Source organism: Megascapheus bottae, chromosome 15, assembly GCF_031878675.1.
Source record: "Megascapheus bottae isolate mThoBot1 chromosome 15, mThoBot2.hap1, whole genome shotgun sequence".
Lineage (NCBI taxonomy): Eukaryota > Metazoa > Chordata > Mammalia > Rodentia > Geomyidae > Megascapheus > Megascapheus bottae.
Genome location: NC_143523.1, coordinates 33,726,591 through 33,753,695, shown reverse-complemented (window position 1 = coordinate 33,753,695; position 27,105 = coordinate 33,726,591). Strand labels below are relative to the sequence as shown.

Below are 27,105 nucleotides of genomic sequence, written 5' to 3'. Positions count from 1 at the left end.
AGAGAGAGAGAGAGGTTGCAAGAGAGACAGAAAGACACACACACACACACAAAGAGAGAGAAAGAGAGAGAGAGCAAGAGAAAGAGAGCAAGGGAGATAGAAAGACACACACACACAGAGAGAGAGAGAGAGAGAGAGAGAGAGAGAGAGAGAGAGAGAGAGAGAGAGAGAGAGAGAGAGAGAGAGAGAGAGACAGAGAGAGAGACAGAGAGAGAGACAGAGAGAGAGACAGAGAGAGAGAGATAGAGACAGAGAGAGAGACAGAGAGAGAGAGAGACAGAGAGAGACAGAGACAGAGAGAGAGGACAGAGATAGAGAAGGACAGAGAGAAAGACAGAAGAGACAGAGACAGAAGGACAGAGAGAGAGAAGGACAGACAGAGAAAACTGTTCATTATCTGTCTATTCATCTACGTGTTGTCATCCATTACCCCCTACTTGTTTCTCTATGTCTGTTAAAGGGAGTGATTTATTATGAAGGGTTAGCACATACACTTAGAAAGACTAGACATTTCCAGCATCCACAGTAAGCGAACTGGAATCCAGGAACATAATGTTACACATCCAGTCTTGATCTAAAGGCTGAGAAGGAAAGTTAATTGAATAAGTTTTAGTGTTTGAGTCTTCAGACAGGAAGAAGTCAATGACTGAATTCAAAGGCAAAGCAAGTTGAAATTTCAAATTTATTCTTCTGTCAATTTTTTTCCTTTTTCTTTCTCTTGAGGATTTCAATGAATTGAATGAGGACAACTCACATTGGGAAAGAAAATTAATATACTTCATTCTACATATTAAAAAGTTAATGTCATTCAGAAAAACCCTCACATTTACACTCAGAAGAATATTTATCCAAATAATGGGCACCCTATGTGGCCAAGTGTATGTAATAAATATCAATCATAAAAATCAAATGAGAACATGCCATTCAAATAAATGATATGAATCATAAAATGGAAATATTAATGTTAATTAAACATGAAAGCGCCTCTGGTTTTATTAGTAGTGATAATTTGTATTGCCTTCTGTTGAGTAGAAGTTTTATGAGATTAATAGCCATGAAATAGCTGTCTAATGCTATAAATCTGATAAATGATATTGATCATTGAATACAAATGCTTATGGGTCTAATATGGATTGATAAATAATCTGGTTGCACTAAAATTATATTTCAATTAGAAAAATAGAGTACCTACTATATTAGTTCACATTTCTGTCATTAAATATTTATTACACGATAAACTTCACATAGTAACTAATCATATTTCATTTTATCAATATGACTATTTAGATGCAATCCTGTGTGGAGACAGGAGGAGGGAGACACTTAAATTCTTTTTTTTTTGTGGGTCATGGGACTTGTACTTGGCCTGGGCACTGTCGCTGAGCTCTTCAACTCAAGGCTACCACCCTACCCTTGAGCCAAGCCCTACTTCCCATTTTCTAGAGGCTAATTGGAAACAAAAATCTCAGGTCTTTTTTTGCCTGGGCTGGCTTTGAACCTCATTCTTCAGATCTCAGCCTCTTGAGTAGCTAGGAGCTACAAGCTTGAGCCCTGGCACCCAGCTTAGAGGCATTTAAATTCTTAATGGAACATGTGTAAAGCAAAAATCACATCAGTTAAATTTTACATTATTTTTCTAAATTATTTTTATGAATTACATTTCTAATTATTTAATGTCCATTGCCTTCCACTTGAAAAGGTGTTATACTTCAGATAAAATAAAATATTCTCTTTTACAGTCATAATTGCTCATGCCTGCCATCACACATGAACATCCAAAGGATTACAGTTTGAGGAAACATGTATTATAAAGTTAGTAAGACTCCACCGGTATTCTGGGCATGGTGGTATGTGGCTATCATCTCATCTACACAATGGGGTATAAATAGAAGATTGCAGTTCACTCAGAATTATTACAGGTTCCTATTAAAAGAGTGATTCAAGCAAAAAGAGAGTTGAAGAACATGACTCACATGGAGGAGCGCAGTCCTTGACTTCAAGCTCCAGTAATGTCAAACTATATTCTTACTTTGTTAAATATTATAGTGTATATATATAATATATAAGAAAACTAACTTTGCAGATATATTACCTGTAAATATATAACAAATTCATATTCAAAAAGTTCATCCACCAAGACGATGACATTGAAGTTATTGATGTTACCCTATCCACAAATATATACATTTCACATAGCATGAAGTCTTATGAATGCTGTCATCACTTATTTTTCCACAGTATTTTCTTTAAAATAAACAGTACAGTTTTTATTTACTGATTTTTTTTAATCTTGTAAGAGGACTTCTTTAAAGAAAAACAGCAAGACCTAAAATGTTATTTTATTTTTATTTATTTATTTATTTTGCCAATCCTGGGCTTGAGCACTGTCCTTGGACTTTCTCAAGGCTAGAGCTCTACCACTTGAGCCTCAGCACCACTTCTGGCTTTTTTTCTATGTATGTGGTACCAAGGAATTGAACCCGGGTCTTCGTGCATGCTAGGCAAGCATTTTAACCACTAGGCCAAACTCCCAGCCCAAATGTTGTTTTATTATTGTTCCTTTTTATTATTAGTTTTCATCAATTTTCAGCAAAGGGATGAGAGTTTCACTAATAGTTGGCTGCCAGGAATTCTAGTCAGCTTACTGCAGTTGAATAGTTTATCTACCAGTGGGTATGCCTTCTTCAAAAGAGATTATCTAAGGTGCTAAAAAAGGGGGCAGAAAGGAGGTCTGGGAACATGAACTTGTACAGTATATGAAATAATAAAATAAAAATCAATTGTGACATGTTTGGTCACCAAAACATGAACATTACAAATGACTAAGAATTTATTGTTTTTACTAATGAGCCATCTTACACATCCAATGAAATTAAATATAAAAGAAAAGGAAAAGAAGCCAGATGTGATGGCTCACGCCTGTAGTCCTAGCTACTCAGGAGGCTGAGATCTGAGGATCAAGGTCAAGGCAGCCAGGGCACAAAAGGACATGAGACTCTATCCCCAATTAACCTCTAGAAAAAGGGAAGTGGGGGTTCGTTCAAGGGTAGCCTTGAGCTGAAGTGCTCAGGGACAGCGCACCCAGGCAGAGTTCAAGCCCCAGGATCCCCCTCACCAAAAAAGGAAAAGAAAATATGTTCTACCTGAAATAGCTTTTGCATAATGATGAAAACCCAAGATTCATTAAAAAAAAAGCCAAGACCAAAAGGCCAAGTAATCCAAAAACATATGAATGATTTGAATAGATACTTCTCAACAGTCTTTATTTTGCTCTACTTTCATAAATTAAATCCTAAACCAATTTCTGATCCCTTGATAAACAACTTCAGTAATTATGACTCCTAAAAGCACATTTTGGTCCTATTTTCTATCTTATAAGATTATTATGAAGAAGATTATAAGCATCCTATGCACATATTTAAGTATTTGTACTTAAGGGAGATCTATTATTAAATTCTGTGCATTGGAACAAATCATAGAAAAAAACTGATCATATTTTTTTATTTCAGAAAATGTTTCCAAGTAAACACCTAAGGTTTTTTTTGCATAAACAAAATGAAGATTAAAAACAACCATAAGGACTTTCAATTATAATCTTTCAGAACTTAAGCACTCTTACAAAGGGCCCCATATAGTCCATAGCATTATGACTTTAGCTAATTTTGAACACTTGTTCAAACGGCTCATATCTTCTTTTAATATCAGGTTTTTCTTTTCTTATAATGCCTGTGCTTCATATGCATTGGTTTTCTATCAATGTAGAATTTACTTAGACAAATGCTTTATGTCTTATGTGTATCTAGTTATTTGTACACATTTCATCACTTATTTCTGTCAGAATACTGCACTTAGATATCTATTGGATACTTAATATTTTTGTGTATAGGGGCATATTCCCATTCCGATTCCCATTAGTAAAAACTCCAATGAGTAGGAAGGGCATGTATATATTCAGGATAGTTGATATTACCAGATAAATTTCAAATGCAATTGGCAAAATTTGTTCCCATCAGCAGTGTAAGTTTCATTTACTTCACCTCTGAATGAAACTTGGTATTTACTTTATTATAAATTTTAATCATGCTGATGAATATATATATAATATTCTGCTTGTATTTTAAAAAGAATCTCTGATGTCTGTTGAAATGGAACACCTCTCTAATATTTTAACCATTATCAGCATTATTTTATGTGAATTTCCTATTCTCATAGCTGTTATTTTATAATCAAACTGTAGAAGAATACATTTTGAAAATGAATTCTTTCACAATGTTCAGGCTATAGTTATCTCCCAGGATGCTATTACTACATTTTCACTGTTTTCTTTATGTAGCAAATAATCAATTTTTCATTATTCATATATGTTCTGTTAAATATGTCTTTCATTATTACACATATATAAAGATATTATGCTTATAGAAATTTTGATGGTTTGCATATTACATACAAGTTATTGAAATTTTCATTTATGTGCATTGTGAAACAGGAATCAATACTGTTTTTCATATGCATATGTGATGGACAATTTGTTATTAATTCAAAAAGGATTGCAATCGCCATGACACTATTGTCCTAACTCTTTTGAGCCAGATAATTATTTGTGGAGACTATTTCTGGACCAGAAAATTTATTCTATTATAGACTTGTGTAACCCAGTGTATTTTTCTGTATACCTTAAAATCTGGAAGAGTAAGATTTTTTGATTCAATTCTTTAGGGTAGTTTTTTCTATTACTGGATCAATGAATTTTCATTTATTTTAAAAATTATTTTATAACTCTACTGATTAAAAAGAAATGTGGAAAGAATATATATATAGCAATTACAAATTTATTGTTCTAGTATAATTTTTCATTTGTTTAGTTTTCTAGTAAAAAATCAAATATAGATCTAAACTGCTGTCTTTGAGGACTTAAATTCTCATGTAAGAAAAAAATGCAGAGATTATTATGTTTTCATGGATAAGGATTTTACTTATAACTTGCTCTTGATTCATGTAAAATGAGTGCACATAGATGTTTGTTCAGTTTCCCCACAACTTTTAAATTGCTTTCTCATTTTATGTTGCCAGTGATTTGCTAAATATATGTTGACGAAACTGTGGGATTATTTCTGGACAGGTTGTTTTGTTGCTCCATGTTGATTTCTCTGTCTGAATCATTTTGTTTGGGTTAGTATATTTTAAAACCAACTTTGGGGAAGCCTGTGGCATTGTTCTTTTTCTTTGAAATTACTGACTTTTAGATTATTTTGTGGTTTCGTGTAAAATTTCTGTGGGTTTTTTTTGCCTTTTTTGAGTATTGTCTTTGGAATATGATTGTAGATTGCTTTTAGTTGTAGACTTTTAACAAGGTTTTCTTTGACTTACAAAGGCAGCATTTGCATTTGTTTCTTCAATGTCTTTCATTGTGCTACATACTTCTCAATTTAGTTACCTTATTCTCTTATAGAAATTTATATTGAAAAAAATAGAAATTTATATTGAATTAATTTATGGTTTGTGCATATAAAACATATTATATTCTTACTTTCTTTTCAGATAAGCCAGTGATAATTTGTAGGCAGCCTACCTACCCATTGTTATTAAAACAGATTCCAAGCTTTTGTGGAAAAAAACACTATTGTTACAGAAAAAAAATATAAAATGTAAATGCAACATAATGGAGCATTGTATTTTTATGTCAGGAATGACAGAAGAGTAGGTGATATTTTATTAGTCAGTATTTAGCTAGTCATCAGTAGAATTCTAGCTAAAACCTGGGGACAGAAAGGGAAGATTGACAGAAGTGTCTCTGAATATAAAAACACATTGTTCAATGGCCTTCAATTAAGAAAACATATATATATATAAATTTATTCTGTGTAGTGATTAGAAAAAAATTAAAGCTAGTTATTAAAAGTAAATTATAAACCATATGCATTGTCATGTTGATGCTTTAATAAAAAGTGAAACTATATATGATCATCTCCCCCACTACTGTCACATGGTATTTTTCTACTCAATAACTATCAGAAGTACTGAGGCGACTTCTGGTTTCTTCTATACTGGGCATGAAATTTGAATTTTCACTTCCTCTAAATGGATTTGCCACTTGCATGTAATTATTAATCTGGATTCTGTGGCTGTCTCTCCTATGATTTTGGCTTCAAATTGCAGAAAGAAACGTCCTTATGCAACCTAAACTCTAGTTTGTAGATAACTTAATGCAACTATGTTTTAAAATGAGAGAAACAGATGCATTTTCACCACAGGTGAAAAGATGCTAATGGATATAAATTGGTCCAAATGTGCTTAACATGGAGTCTTTCTATTTTGTTATCCCAAACAAGAAGTTGGGAATTTCACACATTGTAAGAACTTCTATGTAAGGTTTGCAAGCATTAAAAATGCTTCTATCCTTTGGCTGTGGGCAGCTAAATATTCTTTCTTTGTATAATAAAGTGTTAGTTTTCATGATGGAACGTTTGGTATGCAGCTGATAAAATGAGAATTGAAAGGTTTTTTCCTTTTCTTTTCAGCTCACTCCAGTTGGCACCACAATATTCACAGGATTTTCAGGGGACAATGGAGCTACTGACATAGATGATGGCCCAAATGGACAGATAGAATATGTCATCCAGTATAACCCAGAGGATCCGGTATGTAAATATCTACATGCAATGTCATTACACTTGAGGAATAAGAATAACCTTTGCTTTGTTTGGTAATGATTGTTAATGTTTGGCTAGATAGTGGAATCAGATTCACCATGATGCTATTATCAAAATGATCCCCAGATTGAACTTTGGAGGTACTTGTGAATAGGGAATCATTATAAATGTATTTATAGCAAATGTATTAGTAAACATTAGATAGGAGACACGCCCCTGTAAACTCATCACTTAGGAGTCTGTATTCATAAGGTCATAGAATGGAAATTTAGTGTACATGTGGAATTTGTAGTAAGAACTTGCCATGAATATGAATACATTATTTTTTAAAACATATGAAAGATATGGGTAAAAATTATAGAATAAAAATAACAAGAGTAGCTACTACAACAACAATAGGAAAAATAATAAAGGAAGTTTTGAAGGGTTTTAAGTTCCTTAAATGGGAAGATATCAACATGTTCTAGGCAGAGACAGTGTAACTAAGAGAGAGGGACATGATAAGAACATGAAGGGTGATTTAGGAGAACAAAATGGAAAAGAAGACAGAAAACAATGGAATCCAAGATGAAATACTTTCCCCTTAAGATCGGAAAAGGCAACTGATGACAAAATGTGTTTCTGAACCATTCATCCTCTTTGCTCCTTAAGTAGTCTTCCTTAATATTTAATTATATGCGTTTTGATATTTGTAGGTAACATTACCTGTTATTACCTAATCTTTACTCTTCCTACTGTAAAATGAAATCATCAAATACAGACAATATTTTAGAGAAATAATTTGAAGGAGACAAAAAAAAAAACTGTCCCCAGGTCTAGATGCAGTCTGAAATACAAAATATATTACTGGGAAACCATGTTTTAGTGGTTCTGTGAGGCTAAAATTCCTTATTAGCGTCAAGTATTCCCTTTTGAATGTTTCTTCCTATCAGAGATTTTTGAGTCTTCCATCAAGCCCAATTATTTTCCTTTTTTTACCTACAGGATGAGCCAATCAGCCACATGCAGTTTCAAAGTTACAAAAGCAAAAACAAATTTTAGAAAAGTTAGTGCCCCTGTGGGATAAATAAATTCTGAAGACCTAGTCAGAATTCATTGAAGAAAAATAGTCAGACATCACAGACAAACTCTCAAGGTACATTGGAACAGAAGTCATTAAATCAAACCCTAGTACTCTGGGAATTCACCTTTAGTCATCCTGAAAATTTAATGTAAGCTTTGGTACCAGTTTTTATTTCTAGTGAAATCTGTGAGAGAAATATCTGATTTTTTGTAATTTGTTTTGGTTTTCTATGTTAAATAGCAAACAAATTTCTTTGTGTTTATTGCCCCATAGCAAACCACTTGTTTTTATATAAAACAAATTGCATGAATAGTGAATATATAATTTAATCAGAAAATATAGTTACCACTGGCTTTGTTGACTACAATTATCATTTCATTTGAATTAATCAGATATAATACTAGGACTGTATCTTAACCCATGGTAGAGATAGTTTTTTATTTCATTTAAATATCTTCCCACTGGCTTCCTTCCTATGTATTGCTTTATTCCTCATTACTTGTAAAAATAATCTGGAGTGAGTAATCTGGAGCTTTACTCAAGCTGCAGCTTTATTAGTTGGCTACATATTATTTTAAGCAATCTTTGCTGTAATGTTCATCTAAAGCATCATGAAATTTAGTATTCACATGTAGCCTTTCTTCTCGTGACAAACAGACATATGTTCATAGTGGTTTTGCTTTCAAATAAAGCAATAACCAGTCAGTACTTAGTTCTACGCCCCTTCTACTGAAGCAATTCCTGTATCTACACTTGTGACTTCTGAATTACCATCATTTACCTGACCATTGCAGACCATTATTGTAACTCAATAATCTCTTTTAATAAGGAAAATTATTTTTAACCAATCCCTTTCATGATTTTAATCAATGTTACTAATGAGAGGAGTAGCTAGAAATTTAATGATGTCCTCATATTTACTTTTTCATTTTTGTCTGTCTGCTTCTTCATTTCTTATTTCATTATAGATGCTTAACAATTTGACTATTGCATGTCAAGGTTTAGTTTTCATTTTATTATCATTAAGTGAAGCTTACTAGAAATTCTGAATTTATGAATTTTTGAACTCAGCATCCGCCTGACACTCTTAAAATAACTTGAAAAATCAGGGTATGGATTTTGTGATGAACCAAGCTTACAGAAAATTAAGACAAAATATTGGAAAGGGAAAAGCCAGGGAAAAACAAAAACATCTTATAAAATGTATGAATCTATAGTTTAATATCTAAAATATGCTTACCAGGGACAGACAAGAACCAGATTAATGAAGGAAAAAATATACTATTGCATGTTATACATATATATTATATGTTATATGCTATATGGTATAGTATATATTGAAATGTATATCATACCATAATAATAATAGCACATACTATTATTATGACATTATATATTAAATTATAATAACAGTATGTATAGTATACAATATAAGTTATTACATATATTATTTACATTGTATATTATAAATATATAACAATACTGACAGGGGCTAGCCCATTAACAAGACAAAGCCTCACATAATATAATGTAAAACAAAAGATGACAGTTTAAGAGGTACTGCGCAGACTTAAGGATTTTCCCATAGTACTAAGCTGCTGAGCATGAGTCAGGGATGTATAATTCTTCATACCGTAATAACTAATGCTGTGGATATTTTTCAATCAATAAAATAAGATTTATTAAAAATAGTTTTAGATGTCAAAGATATGGAACCAACCTAGATGCCCCTCAGTTGATGAGTGGATCAACAAGATGTGGTATTTATGCACAATGAAATTCTATGTTGCTGTCAGAAAGAACAACATCACCCCATTTGTAAGGAAATGGAAAGACTTAGAAAAAATCACATTAAGTGAAGTAAGCCAGACAAAGGAACATAGGCTCAATGGTTTCCCTCATTTGTCATAATCAGTAGAAACCTGGGCTCTTCTAGCAGAGGTTTACAATAGAACAAAATCTAGATACATAAGGCCAAATAGTATGACACTAAATGAAAGGACTTCTAGGATATATAAACAAAAGCCATATAATGACTGATTGTTGTCCTTAATGTACTATGTTATCTCTCATCTTTTTTGCTGTCCCTTGGTTATCTCATATTATTACATTATTTCACCTGGTTATCTGATATATTGTATATGTAATTATTTGGTTATTTGTAATAGGATAGGGAAAGTGAGGAAATCAGATGAGGTCGTGGGGGTGGGGGGAGGGAAATTAGGACCAAGATATGAGAAAGGGTATCAATGTTTGTGAAGTAATGCACCTCTTATCTAGTGAATATAATATAACCCTTCTATTAATTACAATAAAATATATATGAAAACAAAAGAAACAAATCAATTAGCTGGGCACCATTGGCTCACACTCATTCTATCTTAGGAGCCAGAGATAGGAGGATCATGGTTCAAAATCAACCCAAGTAGCAAAATCCATGAAACTGTTTAACTCCCATAAACTAGTCAGAAAAAGCAGGAGGTTGTATTTTGGCTAAAATGGTAGAGCAAAAAAAATAAAATAAAATAAAATAAAATGGTAGAGCATTACCTTTGAAACCAAATAATGAACTTGAGTTCAAGGCCCAGTACTAGCAAAAACAAAACAAAGTAAAACAAAGCCAAAAAAACAAAAGTCATTATTTGCTTTGTTAGAATTTTCTCAACCCGAAAGGTACCAGAGGCATTTTTGCTTATAAAATTATAAAATTTCATCTACATCCACATGACCACAAACAAGCTCTTCACTGAGTTTATCCATAAAATCAGAGGACTTAACGTCTGCTTACCTTATTCTCTTGCCATTCTTTTTTGTTGAATTTCAGATGATCTTTTAAATATAAATGTATCAAATTTGGACATAAATGGCTTCTGATCTGGTTGACTCATTTGAAAGCAAAAACACTTGTGCACTTTACCAAAATTTTCTGATTCTTCTTTTTCCTTTGGAGATATCCCCAGAAGATAGTATTTTTCTTTGAGAAATTACTTGCTTTGATCAATAAAAAGCGAGCTCAAGAAATAAAAGTTATTATATCTTCTTTCACTGCTCTGGCTTTGGAAAAGAAAGAGATAGGAAGATTTAAAGCAACCATTATCCCCTATCTATTAGTGATAAACAAGATAACTGATCACATATGAAAAATTCTTGCTGAAATGATGTAGCATGATTACATAATTTTGAAAACGCATATTTGGTGCTCAGAGAAGATTTAGAACAGTGCTTAAAATTATTCAAAGTATATTTATCTGTTAATTTCTTATCAGATTATTCAATTGTCTCATTCTGAGGGATCCAACAGACCAAGTCAGGCTATTCTTCCAAGTACATCAAAGGAGAGGATAGTTGTGTTGAATACAAGAAGGAATTTATTTAATAGGACCATGCGCTAAAGACAGATGGCATTGAAAATAAATACCCATTTTAAGCATGCTATAATATATAGAATATAGAATATATAGGAAAAAAAGCAGTGGCCAGGGAGGGCAAAAGTGGGCACAGCGAAGCCCTTATGATCTACTAAGGCCTTTTTGGTCCTTAGGACATCTCCAGTTGTGTGCTGGGTTTTAGTTGGTGGCCAAGAATATGATTTCCTCTGAGGCTTATTCTTCCTCAAATTTGAGATAAACTGCAAAAGAGAAATGAACTCAGGGAAAGAGAACAAGCCAATGAAACAAAATAGGCATACATAGCTGTAGCAGTGACAGGGTCCTTCTCATTTAATCCAATCGCTGAAAATTTTAAATATCACTCCATTGAACTACAGCATAATACTTTACAAGATGTTGGCTAACTATCTCTGGAGTATGATGCCTGCCTAACTCTTGCAAATACTTAATTTTTTTTATTTTGACATTTTCTATAGTGAAGGGAAGAATGGAAATCAGGTAAACTTAAAGCTAATTTCCTTACTATTTTACTAAGGAGTATTTAAAGTCATTCATTGGACTTAGTAGTCCAGGAAATGCATTGAATGGTATGAACCACAAATAATTTAGTGAGGTTAGTTTACCAGATATGTGTTATGCTTACTGTAGTTGTTAAATTATGGATTTTTATGATTTATTTATATATTTATTTAATTTTAATCTTTAGTTGTACCAAACAGTGGCCATTTAGCAAAGCTATTTTGCAGCTTTAGTCAATTCATTGACTAACTCAGTAGTTAGAAACAACAATGCCATAAGAACAAGAACTAAACCTTTTAGATGTGGGTCATAATTTGTTATCACATGCTCAGCAAGGAACTTTTGGCTTTGTCTCCTAACAATATACACAAGTATATAAAAGGTGTCACACTTTGTTATCACATGCTCAGCAAGGAACTTTTGGCTTTGTCTCCTAACAATATATACAAGTATATAAAAGGTGTCACACTGATGCATTAAATCGCATTGTCATAAAGATTGATAAGAGTGGTCATACAAGAGTTTATCATCTCACATTTCTTTCTTTCTTTTCTTTTTTTTTGCCATTCATGGGTTTGAGCTTAGGGCTTGAGCACTGTCCTTGGACTTCTTAAGGCTAGAGCTCTACTACTTGAGCCTTAGCACCACTTCCGGCTGTTTTCTATGTATGTGGTACCGGGTCTTCATGCATGCTAGGCAAGCACTCCACCACTAGGCCAAACTCCCCGGCTCATCTCACCTTTCTTATTTTATTTTTTTTATGCTGGGTTGAAAGACTTTTAATTTTTTTTAATGATTTAAATATTTTAGTCTGAAATGATCAGCAGATGACTTATGGCAGATTTTCTGTAACAGTCTTTCCCGGACTAAAGATATTATATTTTTATGTTGTTATATTTTTAGTGACCACTGCCCACTCAGAAAGCGCTAAGCATACAGCAGTAGTATGCATAGGCATCTTCTACTCCTGGGAGAATTAGAGTTGTGCTTTGGTGTGTGTGGGTGGGAGGGAGGTGGGGTAAAACCTTTTAGCAACTTCTTTCTGAGTAGGTTGTTCGCCTTTGGTGATATGCTTGACTCCTTGTAGCTGAGAATAAATTGAAAGGAAAAGGCTATCTTTTATTATATAATGCGCAAGCATGTAATACATTTGAATTTCCTGAGTCAGGAGGTAAAGTGCAATTGAGTTTTAACAAATCATCATGCTGTTTGTTAGTCACAGTCAAAATTTCAGGCATTATTAAAATATTTCAAGCTAAGCAAAAACTGGTATTCCTTATTTTATGTCGGTGAACAGGAGAATTATGTTAGTATAGAAGTATTCCTTGTAATGCATCTTACCATGGGAGTTTCATATCCCTATTAATTATACTATCCTTACATAACAATAACCAATCCTGCTTAAGTATTCCAAGCACTTCTTCATATAAAACTTGGAACCTGCATTTTTGCCTCAAGTCTGAATTCTTTTTAACCTTGCTTCTGATGTCAGCTCAGGATTTCTAAACCCCATTCCCTGGAAAGTTGTTTAGACAAAGTAAAATACATTATACTCTGTAATTGAGCCTTAAATGTGAATGGTTATGTTTTTATTTACATGGAGGAGAAGGAATATCAGCAGAAAACAATAGCAATGATCACAGTGTTAGAATTTCTATTAAGAAAAAATAATCTCACATTTCTTGCCAGTCTCTGTCCATTTTGAGTGGGCAAGGATCATATAATACCGATAACTTCTCTACTTTTACTCTGGGTAATTATATTAGGTGAAATTCCCTACTAATGGCAATCACTCTAAAGATTAATCAGCAGCTGATGGCAGAGATTAGCATATAATGTTTGACTAGAGACCAGTGAGAACAAATTTGATACCATTTATCAGAGCTCAAAATAAAAATGAGTCATTTAGCCTTTGATCAAGTGAGGAAATCTTGAAGATAAAAAGATAGAAGGAGGCAAAAGATACCAGAGGAAGTAAAGATGGAAATACTAGAGATGATTCTAAATAGATGGTGGAAAATGAAGTAAAAATTACTTAATGGGAGAGAATAGAGTAGTAAAATTGAATGTATAACTTGCAAAATAAAGAAAATTGAGGGAAGGAGAGAGCATGATGAAAAGGGTGACATCAATCAAGATGAACTGTATACATAAACTGTTTTATTGAATGGCATCTTCCTTAGACAACTAGTGGTTAGGTGCTTGCCTAGTATGCACGAAGCCCCGTGTTCAATTCCTCAGTATCACCTATACAGATAAAGCCACTGGTCATGCCTATAATTGTAGTAACTGAGGAGACTGAGATCTGCTGATCAAGTTTCAAAGCCAGCCAGGCAATGAAAGTCCTTGAAACTCATCTCCAGTTAACCACCACAATACTGGAAGTAGTAGTATAGTTCTAGTGGTAGAGTGCTAGCTTTGAGCTGAAGAGCGCAAGCCTGGAGTTCAAGCCCCAGGGCTGACAAAAAAATAAGTCACAGGTGGCTCTGTGACTCAAATGGTAGAGCAGTAGCCTTGAGAAAGCACAAGGACAAGGCCTAGGAGTTCTAGCCCCAGGACTGGCAAAAAAAAAATGAATTTAAACCCCCTGAAAGACAGACAAGAGACAAAGTGTTTTTCCATAAATTTGCAGTTAATGGCTTAGTGAAGCTCAGTAAGGCACATATGTGACTTACCTATGCCCTTTATTGCCAAGAAATGTACATTGATGTGTGTGTGTGTGTGTGTGTGTGTGTGTGTGTGTGTGTGTGTGGTTTCTTTAACAACACCTTTTTCCGTTGGATTGCTAATGAAGACTATCAAATTATATCTAGAAATATATGTCTGAGACATGAACAAAACTTAACATTTTCCTGAGAAAATAATGAATGAGCAAGACTCAGCTGTTAGATGATTGTACTGAGTACTCAATACCTTAATTCCAATATATTTGTATCTGCAAAGCTCAGCACCTCCTTGCCAAGCCATCAGAGGACTGCATGACATCCAAACTGATAGTAACTCACTGTCACACATAGATTAAAAGATTATGGTGAATGAACCATATTTAAAGAAACAGTCTCGGTAGCATTAATCTTTCTCCTTCTTCCCTCCAATTCGAAAGCAAGCAAGGCCATAGCCTTGTTTAACTCTCTTATGTTCTTTTCTAACAAAATGCCTTATTTTTCTAGCAATTGTCAAATCACTAAAAACCACCAGGTCACAGCAGACTTTCTTAACTGCAGTCAATATGTTTTGGACAAATGGCATTAAGGGATTTAGCCATACAGGATGTCAACAGTGAAATTCCCATATTCAAATAAAATAATGACAACCTGCTCTTTATACATATCAAAATCAGGCCAGGAGTATGGCCTGGTGATAGAGTGTTTGCCTAGCATGCATGAAGCCCTGGGTTAAATTCCTCAGTACCACATACACAAAAAAAGCCTGGGATGGTGCTGTGACACAAGTGGTAGAGCAATAGCCTTGTCAAAGTCAAAGACAGTGCCAGGCACTGAGTTTATGCCCTAGGACTGGCAAAAAAATGTGTCAAAGTTATTAAAAAGGGCAATATCTTTGCTCTGCTTTTACACTCCTTGTTGATAGACTAAAGCTTACGTATGAGAGCAAGAAGTCAATAAATCCATAAAGAATATACCAGTTCTCAGACCAACTCTCCTCTCTGAGAGTTCATCTGCATGGTCCTTAAACATTATAGTAAGGCAAAATAAAGTGAGAAAAACAAGGAGAAGAACTTCAGCAGAGGTAGGGGATGTGAGATACTGAGTGATCAAGAGGATACATACATACATACATACATACATACATACATACATACATACATACACATGTAAATAGCACAATGAAATCCATCACAAAATGTTTGACAGGAAACACAGAAATATACTGGAGAATTTGATTTTGTTCATTGAGGATCCTGCATGCGTTTTGTGAATATGGCAATGAAACTCTCATACATCTTTCAAATGTATGCTAGCATATGTAAAATTTTATCCAGTCACCGGTTGTTGGAGAGCATCATTTGGCTATCGTGAGCAGACTTACAATGGGTATAAAAACATGTTTCTTTTATACAGAGATATTTCATTTAGATATATGTTCAAGAATGGTTTGGCAGTGTTATACAGTAGTAGGTCTATTATTAGTTTTACCGTTAATTTACTTCCAACAGTAGTCCCAGTAGAGATGTTGAAGTTGCAATTTTCAGATCCAATCAAGCATCTCTAAGCAGAAAAGGGAAGATTGTTTTTTCAGTCTTCTCCTAAGTGAGAGAAATATTTCTACACTCCAGTATTTGAAACAGGTGTAAAATTCCAAGATAATCTCACTGAGAGAATGTACTTACAATACTTGGCAGGGAAATATATGTATGTGTATATGTGTGTTTGTGTGAGTGAGTGTGTGTGTGTGTGTGTGTGTGTGTGTGTGTGTGATAGGTATGATAGTGATAGGAGTTCAAACTATATACATTTTAGGGGAAAATACAAACATATCAAGTTATATAATATCATAATGCATTCAACTGAACTAATGTACATTTGAACATTTGTAGACTTCCAATGACACCTTTGAAATTCCTCTCATGTTGACTGGAAACATAGTTTTAAGGAAGAGGCTCAACTATGAAGATAAGACTCGATACTATGTCATCATCCAAGCCAATGTGAGTACTTAATTTCTCCTGCATTTTGTTTATAGTTCTATAAAGGAAAGAATGCATGCAAACGTGTTTGTTGATTACCCCTTCCACATCATCACTTTAGTTTGTAGAACTTATAGATCCTATTCTTCCAGAAGGGAAACAGAGGGAAGATGTTTGGAAAATCAAATCCACAAATCATATTGTTCACCCACAACATCACCCTCTAAAGTACTATCCATACCCCAATCACTTGTTTTTAGCTCATACTGAGTATCTTTAAAATATGATATAACAAGCAATTCCACTACTATCACCTTGGGAGTATAATACAAAAGCATATTTTTAGATCTATTCTGAGAAGTTCCGAGTAAGAAATCTCAGATAGTGGCAGAAAACAATCTCCATTTATCTGGACATAAAAAAAACTCATTTTAAAACTACACTTTTAGAATCCAGTTTATGTACACAGATTTTTCAGAAATACTCTCTAACCCCATGCCCCTAACTTCTTCCTTCTATTTCTTTGTGAACTGAGTCTGAATATTAAACTCACTGTGCCATCCCTGCCAGTTACTTGAGTACTGTCTGGGGAATACTTTGAAATGGGAGATACCACTTCCAAAATCATTGAGTAAGGCAGCAATATTTGCTTTGAATTTTTTAAATTAAAAAATACAATAAAATCAAGTTAGTAGGGTATAACTTTACATGTGGGTTAGTCATATGCCAGTTATCATCGATAAGTGTAAAAATACAAATTCCTGTGTGCTTTTAGGTAACTGGGTCAGAAGTCTCAAGGCTAGTCTAATTTTTTTCTACTGCAAATTCCTGTTGAAATAACATATTTAATATATGTATCTACAAATGACACTGATAGATGCTTCTCAGCAAATGAACTAAATTGATACCTTATATTTAAATGTTTTGGATCTGTCCCAAGGATTCTATGACATGGCTGCAAGATAAGTCAGAAAGTAAGCATGACTGACTCATACTATTTTTAAATAATTTCATTTAATTCATATCATTTGTTGGACTCCACATCTGTCCTTGTTCCATTTCCAATAATAAATATTCATTTAACATACTGATAAACATAAAACAGGCCAAAAATGATTTTAGAAAGCAACATTTTTGGCAAATTGTACAGATAAAGGGCTTGCAAGTAAACTAATGTCCCATAAGAAACATCTTCAGTTAGGATGAAAAAATTAAAGTATCATGCAGCATCTAACAACGTGAGGTACATCATAACCTTCCCAATATAATGGTTATGAAGCTGTAGTTTTCTACACCCACTGTTTGTAAAGAGTAAATTGTGATGGTGAACAAGCGGCAACTTACTTATTCAATAAAATTTTTGTTCGCAAATTTTGTAAATAATTCATTCAATTATGGTGCATATGATTTATGTGATATAATATTACACTATGATTTAGAGATGACACATGGCATGAAGATCTTATGATGGATGTTGTAAATAATATTTTCTAAATTATCACAGGACCGTGCACAAAACCTGAATGAACGGAGAACAACCACCACCACCCTCACAGTGGACGTTCTGGATGGAGATGACTTGGGTCCCATGTTCCTTCCTTGTGTCCTTGTGCCAAACACTCGGGATTGCCGCCCCCTCACCTATCAAGCTGCCATACCTGAACTGAGAACTCCGGTAAATATGCTCTCAACTTATCCGTTTCACTTAGAACACTTTGAACCCATGGTGCTCTGCTTAAAATACTTTGCTGGTATCTTTATTGGAAATGACAACAATTCATTAGAGCAGGGTTGAAAATAGTTTTGTGCACATCGACTTTCAGCGACTATGGATCACATTCTACCACTAGGCCAAATTCCCAGCCCCAATGGATTGATTTCTGTTATGCTGCATAATCACATCATTTATAAACTGGAAAAAAAAACTATCACTGAGAAGCAATGATTCTGACACTGTTTATTTTATGTTTTCTATCAGTGCATTCCATGCCATCATATCTGGGAATTTTGTGAGTTGTGCTAAGCTCTTCACAAAGAATAACTGGCTGAATATCTAGTATTATAAGAAAAGTGTATAATTTGGAAAATAAAAGCATAGATAGTTTTTCTATTTTGTAATGTAGCACAGGCCCAGTTGTTGGTTGGTAGGTGGATTATTTCCATTATCTATCCCTAAATATGGATAATGCTCTATAAGTTCTTTTATGTACTTTCCTTGAATTATTGTTTAACATGCTGTTCAGTATTTATGCATTAGTTTCACACCAGGCATAGAAATTTTATTACTCAGTTCTGCTTTAAAATCTTGGATTTAATCCTAATAACAAGCAAGTACAAACATCTCTACTGAAGCCTTTGACATAGTAAAATCTAATTCTATTTATACATTCTCAATTATTAAAAGTATGCTAACCAATCTTCAATCTTCAACACTTATGATTTCTTCTAGGCCCATACACTCATTAAATGAGTAATATTCTGGGAATCTTCTATGGTACCATTCGTGTTTCTTACTTTGATGCCTTTGGGCTCCTCTTAAATCCTTTATGCCTTCTCTCTTCTTGCATACTTGTTTGGTTTACTCTCAAATTTTAGGGATTTTCCAGGCCTAAGATTTTTAGTACTTAGTTCTTACCAAATTTCCACTTACATTGAGGTGAAGCTATGCTACAATCCTAGATACTCAGAAGAATGAAATCCCAAGAATCACAATTACAAAGCAGCCTGGGTAAAAAAAAATTCCTTCATATTCTTTTTCTAAAATGAATAATGAAAAGCTTGTCTGGAGGTATGGCTCAATAGAGACTTTAATGACCACACCTCCATCTCTTATCTCAATGAATCTCTGAGGACATATGGTATATTGCCAAATCCTGTATTGTCCAAATAGCTTGCACATCTGTCTCTTTCCAATGCCAATTCACTCATTTAAAAACATATGCTCTCTCAGCTTTCTACTCTTCTAACTATCTTACACTGAAGGCAGTTACTTTTTCAAATAAAATTTTGGCCTGAACATTTAGTACTTAAAATAAAACTTTTAGTGTTGCTATTATATATCAAACAAAGCCTCAAATTTCAGCACATGATTCAAAGTAATTCTATATCTGACCATGTCTCACTTGAAACAAATAATTGAACTAGGCATCCAAAGCATTAAATAGTGTTCTCAACTTCTCAGAAAATTTCCTGTCCTTCTCTCTATTTGGTTTTATATTAAGGATATATTTGCCATTCAAAATTCATTGCAAAATGTTAGAACTACCACATTAAGAGATTTTTGCTTGTATTTCCACAAATACTGCATGTACAAATATCAATTTTTTTGATAGTACATGGGTATGTACCCATTTCCCTTTTACTCTCTGACTTTCTGTCTCTCTCTTTCAGTCTGTCACTGTCACTGTTGCTCTCTTTTTAATCCTTCATTCCTTCTTTATATTACGACATTCATTATAAAGGTCAGACTGGAGTATAAATTGCTGTGTAGTCCAGACTTCCATGGATTTTTTTCTTTTGTGTCACCTTTCTCAAGTGCTGGGATGATAGGCTTTTGCTACTGTAAACAGTTAGAATATCAGCTTTTATATTTCTATTTTGTTATTTTATTTGAATTTGAAATTCACTGGCATTTTAGTAGGTGTTCAGTAAATGTTAAAGTGAATTAATTCATCACTACTACTCACTGAATGAGTAGGATTGAATCATTATGGTCCCTGTCTACTCAAAAGCAATCAGTTTCTATTCTTATTTTGTAACTATATATAAAATATGAGTAAGCTGGATGCTGGTGGCTCACGCCTGTTTTCCTATCTTCTCGGGAGGCTAATAGCTAAGGATCAAGATTCAAGGTCAGACCAGGGGTGAAAGTCCACCGGACTCCTATCTCCAATTAACCACCAGAAAACCAGAAGTGGCACTGTGGCTCAAGTGGCAGAGCAATAGCCTTGAGCTGAAGAGCATAAGGACACTGCCCAAGCCTAGAGTTCAAGCCCCATGACCTACCAACAAACAAAATATTTACACATTGCCTACTTGTAAAATATGATTTTATATTATGAAAATGTTCTCACATATAAAATTTTAGAGTGTACATTTTTATGTTTATTGGCTGTTTGTTGTAATATACATTTTGTGGAATTTATTCAAATATTCTTTTTTCTTGCCTTGAATACTTTTTAATTCAGAACACTTTTAATTTTTTTCCATTGAACTATTTAAATTTAATTGATTTTAGAGAATTTCCCTCAGTGCAATCATCAGACTCAAAGTAAATATCATAATTTTGATTTCTGCCATTATATGCCAAGGTAGTTTAGACACTTTTTTTCTTTTTTGTTAGTCATGAGGATGGAACTCAGGGTCTGAGCACTGCCCTTGGGCTTTCTCAAGGCTAGAACTCTATCACTTGAGCCACAGCACCACTTCTGGCCTTTTGCTATATATGTGGTACTGAGGAATCGAACCTGGGTCTTCATGCATGTTAGACAAGCACTCTTACCACTAGGCCAGATTCCCAGTCCCTAGACCTTTTTACATTATTTTTGCTATATTATATTGTCAGGTTGATGTATACAAGGGTTACATTTATAGTTATCAGATAGTAGGTACATTGATTCTTGAACACTGATACCCCTTACCATGTTTTTCTCCCAGTTTCCTTCCCTGCCATCCAAATTTATTTGAAATAGGGAATGGAAAGGGAAATATATATATATATATATATATATATACACTCTATTAAGTACGAGGATGTCAATTAATACCACATCTGATTAATTCTATTCAAGAGTGATTTATAAATGAGAATTTAATTGGTGATATCTATAATTGTCGTAGAGCATTTTAGTTCATTGGTGTTCTGACATATTGTTTAAAATATGTACTACCCCTGTCAATAGTGTTCAGATATTAACTAAATTCACAATTAGTCTTCATTTAATTATTTCCACAATGTTCCTTGTGGAACTCATTTTGGGACAGCTGCATAATCAGTGAAGTGGGAAACATTTCTCATCAGTCACAACCTTTTAATGAGAGGATTTCTAATCTGAATGTATTGAAGGTATAAATTTTAAATAACACATATAAAGTCAACTAGATAATGATCATCTACTTGATCTACTCAATAACACGGAAACAAATGCTCAAAAAATCTTTAGATTCAAATTGTGAAAAGACATTATAACATAGAGCCATAATATGGAAAATTAACTAAATTTCATCAAGCATTATTTTCAGTATGAAGTGTTATCAATATTCTTAAAATAGATGAAAAGTTCTAGAACAGCATGTGAATTTTTGCTCTTTTCATCTTTGGTGAAAATGAAAATATGACATAGCTTCCTTTCATTGGAAATGTGAAGATATTTGTTGTTACCAGTGGAACAATTAATGTATGAAAAAGAATAATTGTATTTGATAAGATGCCTGAAACTACCAAGTAACCACTCTGCTGAATAATCAAACTGAGTTATATTTTCAAGGACTCTTCCACAAGATGCTCCTCTATATGACTGTGAATGAGAATTGTCAGTGTAACAAAAGAGAAACTATTTTCTGAAATGAGAATGGGAGAGGTTTGGAACTCAGGAAAGAGGCAATAATATTGCTGAAAGGCCAAGAGAAAAAAAAAGTGGACAAAAAGAACCAGAAAGTATTTGCAACTCCAAACTTCACTTACTAGATTTAGGAAGGGCATCTAAGGAAATAGCAACAAGGTAAGTAAAGGGACCCTCCTAACAGATTGGTATTTCTAGCTACAGTACAATTTCATACTATACTTCTGCAGCCTTACAATGCACAGATTTACACTCAATGGCAATGTTACTATGAGAAAGCTCTAAAGAGATATATCCAGAAAAATAGACAGACAGAGACAGATTCCCCCATTGTAATGTTTGACATTGACCTACTCCAGTGATAAGAATACTAGGAACAATCATGGCTCCAGAAGACCTGTAGAGGTTTTTCTGTAGAATCTTGTTGGAAAAAGGACACAATGTGTGCTTAAAGATGTAAAATGGTTATGTCATAGACACAGGGAAATGTATACACTAAGAAGGTAAAAGATACAGTGTTGGATGTCACTGGTATCTTTTCAAAGGAACAAATCCTTCATCTGAGAATTGTTGCAGAAACAGAGCACCAGATTCTAACCTAGTTGAGGCCTTAGTCTATAGGGGTTGTCTAACTACATTTGGCTGAGGCCAGGTGTGGTAGTTCTGAGCCAGGGACCAAATATTCCTGTGTTCTCCAAGTTTTCTCATCAAGAAGAGGGTAAACTACTGCACAGCTTCTAAGAACAGGATAAGAGAACTTCCAAAATGGCACTCAAGCTGGATCCTGGTGGCTTGTGCTGAACTACTCAAAAGCAAAAGCAAAAAAAAAACACAAAACAATAATAATAAGAAACAAACAAACATACCTACAAGATCACATTTGAATTCTATACCAAAGAGTAAAGACATAACTTCTAACATAACCTGCAAACATTGGATTGGAGACAAAGCACAAGTGGTAGGCTGTCAACCAAATAAGAAAGCTGAACAAAATTTGAGTGGAGTACAAACAATAATACAGAAATAATAATAATAATTAAAGACATAGAAATTCTGAAAAAAAACATGGAAGTCTCGAAGTGAAAAGTTTGAAATATCAAATGAATCTCATAATTTATAAATGTTATCTATAGACCATGCCGGGTTGGAGATGAATTTTCATGGATTGAAGATAAAAGATCAAAAGTAAAAAGAAGACGTAATAATTAAACAAATGATATAATCAAGCCTACAAATTATGTGCATTGAAAGAAAAGGGGAAGCCAGGCAAGGTGGCTCATGCCTGTAATCCTAGCTACTCAGGAGGCTGAGATCTGAGGATTAAGGTTCAAAGCCAGCCTCAGCACAAAAGGAACTGAGACTCTTATCTCTAATTAACCTCTAGAAAATAGTAGTGGGGTTTTGCTCAAGGTTAGGATTGTAGCCTTGAGCTAAGGAGTTCAGGGACAGCACCCAGGCCAAGTGCAAGCCCCATGACCCACAAAAAAAAGAAAGAAAGAAAAGTGGAAACTAAAGGGATAGAAAGCATATGCTAAAAAAATATTAGGCTGATCACAGTGGCTCATGCCTGTAATCCTAGCTACTCAGGAGGCTGAGATCTGAGGGGATAGTGGTTCAAAACCAGCTCAGGCACTAAAGTCTGTGAGACCCTTATCTCCAATTAACCACTAGAAATCCAGAAGTGGTTGTGTGGCTCCAGGAGTATGGCAGCAGACTAAGGCGGAAGAGTTCAGGGACAATGCCCAGACCCTGGGGTAAGGCAATAGTCTTGAGCTGAAGAGCTCTGGGAAAGCACTCAAGCCCCGAGTCCAAGCTGACACACAAAAAAAAAAAAATTAGAAGAAATTTTCACAAAAATTGAAAAATAATGGGACATTTCGTATATATATATATATATATATATATTTGTATTCCAACAAAACCTGCATAAAAGTTAAACAAAAGACATGATACTCAACGTGCATTTCATGTTTGATCCTCTTCCTAACAATGTGCTCTAAAATGCTTTGAGTTTAATGCTTTGGGAAAGAATTGACAAAGATATTATTTTATTATATCTATGTATTTATTTATTTGAGCAACTCTATCAGTTACACATATGTATATATATATATATGTATATATATATATATATTTTTTTTTTGAGCTCTTCAGCTCAAGACTACCACCCTGGGCCTGGGCGATGTCCCTGAGCTCTTCAGCTCAAGGCTACTGCCCTACCCTTGAGCTCAGCCCCACTTCCCATTTTCTAGAGATTAATTGGAAATAAAAGTTTCAAGTCCTTTTGTGCCCAGGCTGGTTTTAAACCTTCATCCTCAGATCTCAGCCACCCTTCTGAGTAGGTGGGATTACAGGCATGAGCCATGGTGCTCAGCTGTACATTATTTACAATCTCAGTACAGAATAGCAAGTATGAACTCAGAGTGGAAATTCTTTGTGATGCTAATAATTGCTTAATAATCTCAGTTTAAGTTGAAATCTTCAGAATGAGGATGAAACTATATATATGATATATATATATAATATTATATATTATTATAAATATGGATATATTGCATATGTAATGATAAAAATATATATATATCATTGATGCTTCAGTGGCTAATAGCCATTTCCAAGCAAAAATGATGGTACTTATAATAGTATTTATTATTATCAATTCTATATAAATTCTATCATTTATCTAAGTTTTGACTCAGAGATGAAGTGGAAGACTGAGCAAGGAGTAGGCAAATTTCTGTAAAAACAAAAATCTCAGCACAAACTGAGTTTTATGTGCTGATGTAACAAGCACATACTAATTGTGTTATTTATAATTAATTCAATATTATTTTTGCCTTTTACAAGAAAGAAATACTTTTATTCAGAAGAACAGTAGCAGTATTATTTTTTTTAAACAACCAGAATTGGCAATGTCCCTGATGATGCTAAATTAATTATGCAGTATATTATTGCTTTGGGGAAAGGCAACAGCTGATGCAAAATGCCACAAGGTAAAATCATGAGCCAAAAATATATCAATGAATCACATTTTAAATGTCAGCCAGGGAAGCACTCATTGGCACAATTCTTTTTAAAATACATATAAAATAATGGATTTTAATAGATCTTTAGATTGTCCCACAGTCTCTTGTCCTAAAGATCTGCCTCAGGCTCCAACTGTAGATAATGATAGGATTTCACTCTTCATATTTTGCTTGTGTTCCCTACACGTGAATGTATAGAATTTTGCGATCAGTTCTCCACACCAATAGCCACTATAGCAGTCTAGAGATTGCTTGTAGTAAATATAATTTGTATTGTTTTAGTTTTACGGAAATAATTCTGACTTGCATAAAAGTTGATGTATCAGAAATTCATTGTGACATCAGAGAATCCATGGTTGATAACTTTAAAAAAATGGAAGCAAATTTTGGAAAACATAAATTACAAAAGTTTTCTAGGGGATTGGACCAGAAAATCATGATCAAATGTGACTTTAGAAATAAGATGAACTCTTTTGTCCTTATATTCAAATGTAAATGAGAAAGAAAAGGTTGGGCTTTTAGGTTGAACACAATTATTGAGAGAATTTTTTCAAACATCTGTGGTTGGACCAAGGAGTTGATAACTGTTTAGACCATGAGCAAAAGGAATCAATGAATATTCATACTTCTAAGTGCTTGTGGGACCAGACTGAAAACTTAAGCTGCTTTCAGATAATCAGCTAGGTGCTCATTTTACTGGAGCAGAAAAGCAAATGCAAGCGTTGTGTGGAAATCTAAACTTAGCAAAGGTTTTCAGCAGTAAATGTCAAGCAGCGCTCACCTTTCCCCACAAAATCACATATTAAAAATGGTTCCAAAACTTATTCTCCTTTTAACCCTTTTAAAGTTCTGAATGAACATCTCTTTTTACTGGCCTCTAGAGGTGTTGTTGCTTTTATTACCATTTATATGCCTTGGTAAAAGTATGTTTGATGACTTAATAGATATTTTATTTCTTTATTTATCTGCACTAATACTTTGATTTAAGGACTTTATATTTATCTTTAATTAAATAATAGTTATACTAAGCTACCTTGGACAAGATTTACAGTTTAATTATAGGCTGCCTAACTTCCAGATTTATTAATCTCATTTACAGATGGTAGTGCTAAAATTATTCTCTCTAGTACACAGTTATCTTTGCGCCTGTAATATCTAAACATGATTTTAAAATTCTAAGCAAAGAAAGTAGGTGACATATTTCAAAAAGCAAAAGGTCCACACTTTTTAGTAAGTGGCAGACTTTTACATCCATAATGACACCTGTGACAATTATCATTATTTATGCCACAAAATCAAGTGAAATTTATTCCTAAGGAATATAACAATAATAAACTTGCATTACTAATACTGCTTTTGACGTTTAAGCAGAGTGTTAATAGTGTTAATATTTGCATCTCCATTTAGTGAAGCTTTGATAGAGATGAAAAATACAAATGAAGTTTGGTAAACAGAACTTTTTGTTTTATCTGTGAACATTTTTAAGACCTTAAGAAAGTTAGATATAATAAATACATTGCCACTAGAATTAAAACTTCATAACAGACAGTGAACTTTATGATGTGCAGTCAAATAGCAAAATAAATAAATGAATTATCAATGGGTATTTCTTTGAAAATTAATGATAAAAGAAAGTATAGTAAGAGTTAAGAGTAAAAAACACAGATTACTATAGATAACTAAGAAAAGTGATTATACTAGTGATGGTGATAAGAACATGGATAGAGGGCTGGGAATTTGGCCTAGTGGTAGAGTGCTTGCCTAGCATGCATGAAGACCCAGGTTCGATTCCTCAGTACAATATACATAGAAAAAAAGCCAGAAATGGTGCTGAGGCTCAAGTGATAAAAGCTCTAGCCTTGAGAAAAGTCCAAGGACAGGGCTCAGGCCCTGAGCTCAAGCCCAGGACTGGCAAAAAAAAAAAAAAAAAAAAGAACATGGATAGAATGGAGGTAAATGGATTCATATACCTATAAATTCAAAGACTATAATCCATAAAATGTGTAATCATAATTGAAAGAGATTTGTAGGAGAAATTTGAACACTTTCCACATAAAAGTCTAATTTGTAATGTGATAGCTTAATGAAAACAGTAATCTTATGTGAATATCGTTTTAATGAAACATGTCTTTTAGCCATGTCAAAATAAGTTTTGATGAGCTGATGCTTTCTTGGAAAGACTCAAAGTGCCATAAAAAGCTTAATGTAGCATGTGACTTTCTTCTCTCCATTTTTCTGATAAATCAGATGTC

General features: G+C 33.7%; 1 protein-coding gene across 1 annotated transcript in view; it reads left to right on the top strand.

Annotated features, from left to right (window-relative positions):
- Pcdh15 (protocadherin related 15) overlaps nt 1-27,105 on the top strand; it is a 514,067-nt gene that overhangs the window by 243,233 nt on the left and 243,729 nt on the right. Inside the window, exons 7-9 of the mRNA XM_090346943.1 lie at nt 6,519-6,638; nt 16,177-16,287; nt 17,771-17,941. Of these exons, the coding sequence (XP_090203069.1) occupies nt 6,519-6,638; nt 16,177-16,287; nt 17,771-17,941 (402 nt within the window). The remainder of the gene's footprint in view (nt 1-6,518; nt 6,639-16,176; nt 16,288-17,770; nt 17,942-27,105) is intronic.